The sequence below is a fragment of the Myotis davidii genome, unplaced genomic scaffold (assembly GCF_000327345.1).
Source record: "Myotis davidii unplaced genomic scaffold, ASM32734v1 scaffold235, whole genome shotgun sequence".
Taxonomy (NCBI): Eukaryota; Metazoa; Chordata; class Mammalia; order Chiroptera; family Vespertilionidae; genus Myotis; species Myotis davidii.
Window position 1 is genome coordinate 3,621,464 of NW_006287462.1, and position 9,411 is coordinate 3,630,874.

The following is a 9,411-nucleotide window of genomic DNA, read 5'->3' on the forward strand; positions in this document are numbered from 1 at the left end:
GTCCCATCGGGGGCATGGCCGGCCGGGGGCGGGGCTGCGTGCATCACAGCGACTGGTCGTTCCAGTCACTGGCTTTTATATATATAGATGATCCAGTAGTGAGGGAAGATACAAAAAAGAATGAAGTAGCCCAGCTGGCTCAGTGGTTGTGTCAACCTATGAACCAAGAGGTCATGGTTCAATACTCAGTCAGGGCACATGCCCAGGTTGCAGGCTCGATACCCAGTGTGGGGCATGCAGGAGGTAGCCAATCAATGATTCTCCCTCCTTCTCCCTTCTTCTCTGAAATCAATAAAAATATATTGAGGGCGGGGGGAGAAGAATGCAATAGCCATTTACTAGAGTGGAGGAGACTGGTAGGCACATTTTTGGAAATGAGTTGTTTGATGTTGCACAGTTTGAGATGTCAATTAGACATCCAATTAGAGATGTCAAGTAGGCTAATAGGTGTAAGTCTCAGGTTCAGAGGAGAGGTCTGGGCTGAGATACGTATTTGGGAGCCAAGAAAAAAATATGGGTGGTATTTTTTAAAATAGGGCTTATTGAAATCACTAAGGGAGCAAGGATAGAAAAGGGGTGGGAGGTCTGAGTTCTGGGACACTTCAGTATTCAGAGGTCAGAGATGAGAAATCAGCAAAAATCACTGAAGAGGACCCACTGCTGTAAAAGATAACCAACAGCCTGTTTATAGGAAAACTAGAGGCCCAGTGCACGAATTCATGCACAGGTGGGGTCCGGCCAGCCCAGCCCCAATCGACAGATTGGGGCCAGGCCTGTCAGGGGGAGGAGGAGACAGCAGGAGGTTGACTGGCCAGCCTGCCCTGATCAGCCTGATCAGGACCAGACAGGCTTGGGGGAGGAGCCAGGGGCGATTGGCCGGTAGGCCCCACCCCCAATTGGTGTGTGGGAGGGGATCGGGGGCAAAGCTGGCTGGCGGAGGGGCCGTGAGGCTGATTGGGGTGATGGGGGCTGATTGAGGTGTGGGGCTGGTCATGGGGAGGGGCTGTGGGCAGGTCCCACCCCGGAATGAGGCCATCTGGGGCAGGGCCAGCCCAGGGGAGGGGCTGCAGGAGGTTGGACAGCTGGCCCCACCCCCTATTGGGGTGGGCAATCAGGGTGGAGCTGGCCAGGGGAAGGGACTAGGGGCCAATTAGGGTGGGACAGGCCCAATGGGCACAGAGCTGGCTGGGGGGAGAGGCCCCGGGAGGTTGGCTGGCCAGCCCCACCCCAGATCGGGCTGGTTTGCTGGCCGCAGTGGGCATCACAGCGACTGGTCGTTCCAGTCACTGGCTTTTATATATATAGATGATCCAGTAGTGAGGGAAGATACATGAGAGAACAGATGGAGCAATGTCCTGGAGTAGGCAAGAGATAATGAACTTCACGTGTAAGTGGAGGAATCAGCCTCCTCCAAGAGCAAAGACAAGTCAACCAGAGTAATAAGAAGGAAGAATCCTATATAATAAAACCCTAATATGCAAATTGACCAAACAGTGGAATGACTGGTTGCTATGAACTGACCACCAGGGGGCAGATGCTACACGTAGGATCTTCCCCCTGGTGGTCAGTGTGCTCCCACAGGGGGAGTGTTGCTCAGCCAGAAGCTGGGCTCACAGCTGGCAAGCGCAGTGGCAGTGGTGGGAGCCTCTGTGGCAGCACTAAGGCACAGCGAGCCGAGCGGCAGGGAGCAGCAAACAGGTGGGCAGTAAGGAGCGAGGGGTCCCGGACTGTGAGAGGGCACAGGTCGGGCTGAGGGACCCCCACCCCCACTGCACGAATTTCGTGCACCAGGCCTATAGTACTAGTATATGTGTGCAGATACAGATGGGTAGATATTTATGGAAGATTTAAGAAGTTCCCTGAGCGCTTCAGTTTTTCAGTGAAGTAGGAAGGTCATTACTTCAAAGCAAGAATGGCTCAGTGGATAGAATGTTGACCTGAGGACTGAGGTTCCCGGGTTTGGTTCTGGTCTAGGGCACATACCTACGTTGCAGGCACCATACCTAGGTGGGAGCCAACCAGTCGATGTGTCTCTTCCCCAGACTTCCACTCTAAAACTCAATGGAAAAATATCCTCAGGTGAAAATTAGCAACAAAAAAATAACTCCCCCACAAAACCATTTAAAAAAAAAGAAAAAAAGAGTGAGTGACTAGGGGAAACCAAGTGTGGTTATAGGCAACACTAAGGGCACATTTGAGGTTTGGAATTAGGCCAAATAGGCAATATTTTCCCCTATGAACAAGTGACAGTAAGTCCTTCATGGCATCAACTCAAATTTACTTTTCCCTCCAGCTGTGTTTGTGTCATTTATAAATCAGTTTTACTTCAAATTTCTTTTTTAAACTTAATTGTACATATTTTCACCACCTTTATATCAATTACAAAAGAACATAAAAGCCCTTTATCATGGCCCGTGTGATTCAGTAGTTGAGCGTCAACCCAGGAACCAAAAGGTCACTTTGTTTTATTCCCAGTCAGGGCACATGCCCAGGTTGCTAGTTCAATGCCCAGAAAGGGGTATGCAGGAGACAGCCAATCAATGATGCTCCTCTCTAATCAATGTTTCTATCTCTCTATCCCTCCCCTTTTCTCTCTAAAAAAAGTCAAAACATTTTTTCAAAAGACCTTTAATAAAAAATCACCAAATCACCTTTTTTTAAAAAAATATATATTTTGGTTTTTTACTGAGAGGATGGGAGAGGGATAGAGAGCTGGAAACATCGATGAGAGAGAAACATCGATCAGCTGCCTTCCCGCACACCTCCCACTGGGGATGTGCCCACAACCAAGGTACATGCCCTTGACCGGAATCAAACCCGGGACCCTTCAGTCCACAGGCCGACGCTCTATCCACTGAGCCAAACCGGTTACGGCAACCAAATCACCTTTTATGGGCATAAGTTTACTTGTCTCAGTGAAAACTAAATTCTTATTCAAAGGTGTGTTATAGTCCATTTATGGTTAATAATGTTCATTTCTGGTATTTTTCTTTTTCAGCATACCTAGTTGATAAAGTCAAAATCAAAGGCTATTATGCATTCAAACTGACTGAAGAAAAATTTAAACCCAGATTTGGATTCTTCACATCTGACTTAAAAGCTAAATCCTCAATTCAGTTTTACAACAAACTGATCAGCAACGGTGGCTTCCCTTCTGAGAACAATAGTCCTAGATGCAGTCAGACTCAAAGAAACACAGAGTGTGCTGTCTGCTTATTTCTTGTGCAGAAGAAGCCACTGATATTCTTTGGTTGTTGCTTCTTCTCTACCCTGGTTCTACTTTTATCAATCACCTTTTTTCATAAGCGAAGGAGAAGAAAATTTTGGAAAGCAAAGAACTTCCAACACATACCATTAAAGAAAGGCCACAAGAAAGTTCTTAGCTAAACTGATCCTACTTCTGCCTTCATGATAGAAAGCTTAAAAATTCACTCCAGTTCCATGTACTCATAACTTACAGAAGATATACCTATATTGTAACAAAGACAATTTGAGATATTAGTGGTAGCCAAGATGATGACAAATCGATCTCACTTCTGTGTTTCAAATGAATTTTCCTGTGTCTTCATGTCAGTGAATTCAGTTCTTGGATCTGAAGATAAAGGCTTTACCTAGACCAGCAATTATCAAACTTTTTCATCTCATGGCACACATAAACGAATTATTAACATTCTGCAGCACACCAAAAAATTTATTTTTGCTGATCTGACAAAAAAAAGTATAATTCTAACTCATGCACACTGGATAGCTATTGTGTTAGCTGTTATCATTTTTTTGACAATCTAAGGGAAAAGAGGTCAGTGCCCTTAAATAGGTATTGCATGTTTTAAAAATTCTTGCAGCACACCAGTTAAAAATCACTGACCTAGACAATAAGCTATGAGGATTACCTGATACATTGCTTCAATGTTTTCCATCATTCTTCTTTTATAAATACCAAGCTACTTGTCATAAAAAAAATTATTTTGAAAAAGTGCAACTTTGTTTTGTTAGACTCCATAGCAGAGATTTAAAATTCAACACTGGATGATCAGTGATATATTCTGTCACTTCTAACAAGGTGCTTTGCCCTTTATGGCAGGGTGGTTCTCAAATGGAAAGAAAAAACACAATAGGGTAGAGTGCTGTCTATAGCCAGTAACAGCACACTCTTAAGCACATCCCTTAGTTTTCCTCAATAGAAATACAAATTATCATCTAATTTTGTGAGGTCTCTCCTTTATTAAGTGATTTTTAAAAAATAATGTTAACCTCCATTAACTCATCTCATGTAAAGATCAGAATACTAAGATTAAGGACAGCAAGACCCAAATGCCTGTGAAGATAGGAAGTCACCCAAGCAACTCTCTTTAGACAAATTGACATTCTTCCTCACATGAGTTTTGTGAGGTGACAAAATCGTATCTAGCATACTTAGGAAATGTTTAATTTATCAAGTTATCAGACCAAGGACCATATCATTCCCAAGACTAGCGCTGCCCTGAGGAGCTTCACTCTTCAGACACCACATGCATACATGGACCTCTCAAGGTGTAGAATGCAGCCCCATCTGGACCTAGCAACTATGACTCTTTGGATGCAATTCAGAATGAGGAGTCTGAATGAGTTCCAACTTTTTACACTGCAGCTGAGATTTAGTGAATTCTTAAGTCTAAACTTGGAGTTTTAACTTTCTTAATTCTGTGCTTATGATTTGTTCAGTGTATTCTAATTGTTGGAGGAATAAATCTTGCATGTAAACCCAATTATGCCCATTTTCTTTCTTTAGGTTAATCAACATTTAAACAACCACAGCAGCTAGTCACTAGCCATCCTCTCCAGAAATTCAGATTTTCTTTTCTTTTTCTTTAATATGTTTTACTGATTTTCTTACAGAGAGGAAGGGAGAGAGATAGAGAGTTAGAAACATCGATGAGAGAGAAACATCGATCAGCTGCCTCCTGCACACCTCCCACTGGGGATGTGTCCGCAACCCAGGTACATGCCCTTGACCGGAATCGAACCCAGGACCCTTCAGTCCACAGGCCGACGCTCTATCCACTGAGCCAAACCGGTTTTGGCCAGATTTTCTTAAGTCAAAGGAAAGCTCTTCAGTTCAAAAAGGCCTGGTAGGAAAATAATCTAAATTAAGGCAATTGTAATTGTTTTCCAAGTCCACCTCTACCAGAAGCCAAATTACATATATGAGATTCTAAGTGAAATAAATAAGTTTCAAAGATACTATAAAGAGGTAACACAATTGATCAAGTAAATGCAAAAGGAATGAGAAATCAGTTTGCTCTTTGGTTGGCCAAATTCAAATAGCAAATTTTGGCTATTGCTTTTTGTCTATTCATCTTACCCCCAGTGCACCCACTCCTCCAACCATGGCTGTTTTTAGATTTTTGATATTTTCTTATGAGCACTAAGTGGGCCTGAAGGTATACATAGTCAATTTTTTTTTAAAAAACAGAGGCATTTAAATTCATCACTTGGCTCAGGTTTTTCCTTTGTGCCACATAGATTCATTCTGATCCCAGAGCTCCTGTAAATAGTTTTATAGGAAGTACCAGTTAAGAATCTCTTATCAACTTTTCTTTTTTTCCATTGATTTTTTTAAAGAATGGAAGGGAAGGAGGGGTGAAGAAACATCGATGTGAGAGACAAATCCATTGGTTGTCTCCCACGCCACCAGAGCCGGGGATTGAACCTGCAACCCAGGCATTAAACCTGAGACCCTTCAGTGTGCAGGCCAACCCTCTAACCACTGAGCATACCACCCAGTGTGAAACTTGACCCAACTTTTTAACCAGTAACATCCAAGGTTTTGAAAAATGCATATTTAGCCATAAGAATAACAATGGAGCCAAATTTAGGTTTTGCTTTTTGGTCTCTACTTTGTATCTTGTATTCATGGTTTACAATTCCATTAATCAAACTCACTATTTTTCAAATGTCTTTACATTTAGAGCTTAAAAATGTATTGTCCTTTTTCAGACTTGTTGCCTTGCCATAAACTCTCCCAAATACGCAAATTCCAAACCCAATGTTTACAGTCCTCCCTTTCTGCCACTTGGGAAGTATTTGGACACCATTTAAGAATCCTTAGGTAGCCTGGCCAGCATGGCTCAGTGGTTGGGGTTCGACCTATGAACAGGTCAGTTTAATTCCTGGTCAGGGCACATGGCCCGGTTGCGGGCTCAATACACAGCATGGGGTATGGAGGAGACAGCCAATGACTATCTATCTCATCATTCATGTTTCTCCTCCCTTCTACACTGAAATCAATAAAAATATATTTTAAAAAGTATTGCATTAAAATACAATTTATCTTAGTTATCTGTAGGTAAGTATTCAATGTGGCTCATGACGAATTATATTCACTATTTAGGTTTAGCTAAACTCACTTAAAAATCATAAAGGGTCAATTAGAAATGGTTAATAACACTTGACAGAGTAAGATCTTTAGAGTAAGTTTTTGAGATTTGTTGGGGGAAAAAATCTTAAAAATCTAACTTGTTATGGTTGCATATGCAATATAACCATCTTTCACTAACAAGTCTTTGATATATGTATATGGAAATATCACAACATAATTACGGTTTAAAGAGCTGGAAAATGAAGTCAGTTTATTGTGACTGAATTTTCAATGTAATTTAATCTAAATTAACTGTTAACAATTAGGTCAAATATAAGAATTGTGAAATATGAATGGGTTTGATGTTAACTGGGTGCTGTACCAACACTGCCTCCCCCATCCTCTCAAGCTGTGTGCCAACCAGATTAACTTCTCATTATAAAATACGTACTCCTCCACCTCAAAGTTGGGGCAATATACAGTGCTTATCCATAGAAGACCCAGAAGATATGAAAGACTTCCTTGGGGAGAACTACTTTCATTTACCACACCCAAGTAACGAAATGGAGATCACTCCTTGGATACAACCAACCTCCAATAGTTATTTCCAGTGAAGGTCTCACCCTGCATGACAATCCACTTCACTCTTGGAGAAATCACACTTACTCGCAGAGTTGCTACTATGGTCTATTATCCACACTCAATATTAACATCTGTGATATTGCCACTTGAAAATTTCTTCCTCACATCCAGCTCTGAAATCCTGTCAAAACATCTCCTTTACATTTCCACTGCTATTACCATCTTAAATCTTTATAAACTGAACGTCCCTGGCAATCTGGGTACCATTCACTTGGCAAACAGTTATGTGTCAAACACTGTTCCAGGTACTTAAAATATCCCTAGAGAAACCCACCCCTCTGTGAAGGTTAAATTTAGCATCAAGAAAACATACAATTAACACACGACAAAGTAAACTACAAATATTACATTGAAACAGAGTAAGGGTATGCTAGGTTGGGGGTGAGGAGTGAGCACAAGAGGGTGGTCAAGGTGGGCTTTAGTAAAATTTGAGGTCATTGGTGAGTCCAAAGACAACTTCCAAAGGGAAAGATAACTTGAAGCCTTAGGGGCAGCAATATTGAATAGAAAGGTCAGTTCAGTCAGTGTAAAAGTAAGGGTAGGTTCAATTTAAAAAAGCATTCTGGCCCTAGCCAGTTTGGCTCAGTGGATGGAGCATCCGCCTGTAGACCAAAGGGCACGATTCTGGTCAAGGGCACGTATCTCAGTTGCAGGCTCCTCCCCAGCCTGGGCCATAGATATTTCTGTCTTTCCCTCTCTTCTGCTCACTCTAAAAATTAATGGAAAATTATCCTTGAGTGAGGATTAAAAAAAAGGCATTCTGACTGCTGCTGAAAACATGGAGGAACAAAAGTAACCAGTTAAAAAACTATTACAGCCCTAGCTGGTATGGCTCAGTGGATAGAGTCAGCCTGCAAAGAGTCCCAGGTCCCTTTCCAGTCAAGGGTACATACCCGGGTTGTGGCCTTGATCCCCAGTAGAGGGCATGCAGGAGGCAGCCAATCAATGATTCTCTCATTGATGTTTCTCTCCCTTCCTCTCTGAAATCAGTAAAAATATATTTAAAAAAAGAAAATATTACATCAATCCAGGCAAAATATACAGGGATTTTTGTTTCATTTCTACATTATGAAAAATTTCAAAACTTTATATAAGTAGGAATATTATTATGAAGCCCCATCTAGCTTCAACAAATTATGAACTTGGAAATAACTTATTTCACCTAAAATGCTATTCAATGCCTACCCCAATCCCACCTAAAATACTTCAAAACAAATTCTCGATTTATCATTTCACCCATTTCTTAAACACCTAATTATTATAATCATCAAACCAAACAATATGTACTCGAAGTGTTGACACATGAAATTAGGAGATTATGGAATGTTATCAGTTTGTTAAATATCAAAGACTAGGACAGTGACGCCGAACCTATGACACGCGTACTTATTTTTTTGGTTGATTTTTCTTTGTTCAATGAAATTTAAATATATAAAATATCAAAAATATAAATCTTTTACTATGGTTGCAAATATCAAAAAAATTTCTGTGACACGGCACCAGAGTTAAGTTAGGGTTTTTCAAAATGCTGACATGCTGAGCTCAAAAGGTTCGCCATCACTGGACTAGGATATGAAAGTAAATAGATGACGAAGGGTATAGGGTAAAGGATAACATGGAAAGGACCTTGAAGCACAGCAACTATCCTTATCTAATAAAAGAGAAACATGGTTTTAAATATATAATATCAAAAATATAAATCTTTTACTATGGTTGCAAATATCAAAAAAATTTCTGTGACACGGCACCAGAGTTAAGTTAGGGTTTTTCAAAATGCTGACATGCTGAGCTCAAAAGGTTCGCCATCACTGGAGAAGGAGATTGCATGTCATACAATCCAAAGATTACTTTTTTTGGAACAGCATTTCAGATACAGTATCAGAAAAACCTTTTAGAGAAATAGGCCTTTTAAGCCTGGGGGTGTAGAAATGAAAATAAACGTTGGAATAATTTGAAAGGGGCACGTTGGTTAGTGATAGGAAGAGTAAACGCAGCACAGGTCCTGCCTGCTTACCCAGGGTTGTGCTTGGCTCTGGGTGGCGGGATCAGTGTCACTACAGTTTCTTCACTTTGCCAAGGACATTCATTTGAACTGAGGTTATTTTAATTGTGTGTGTGATACAAGCGATAATAAACATCTCTGGCCCGGGAGGGGTAGAAGGGGCGGCCGTCACTGAAGCATAAGCCTTCGGAGCCATGGACCCTTTTCTCCTGGCAGAATCAGAGCCCTGTTCTTCAGGATATAGGGCCATTGCTCAAGTGGCCAGTCTCTGTGGACCCAACAAAGCACCGCGACGGAACATTAACTAGAGGATCCTCACCAAAGCGTGTGTCACAGCCAGCAGTGTGGAGCGGTCGGTCCCTAGTGTGGGCGGCCCATTTGGCAGCACGGGGAGCGTGAAGGTTTGCTCTTCTTGCTGAGGAGAGAGAGG

The 9,411-nt window shown here is 41.8% G+C and overlaps 1 protein-coding gene across 1 annotated transcript in view; it reads left to right on the plus strand.

Annotated features, from left to right (window-relative positions):
* Nucleotides 1–4,745, plus strand: part of KLB (klotho beta) — a 39,952-nt gene extending 35,207 nt beyond the window's left edge. Inside the window, exon 5 of the mRNA XM_006759288.2 lies at nucleotides 2,999–4,745. Coding sequence (XP_006759351.1) covers nucleotides 2,999–3,387 — 389 coding nt within the window. The 3' untranslated portion in view covers nucleotides 3,388–4,745. The remainder of the gene's footprint in view (nucleotides 1–2,998) is intronic.
* The last annotated feature ends 4,666 nt before the right edge of the window (nucleotides 4,746–9,411 follow it).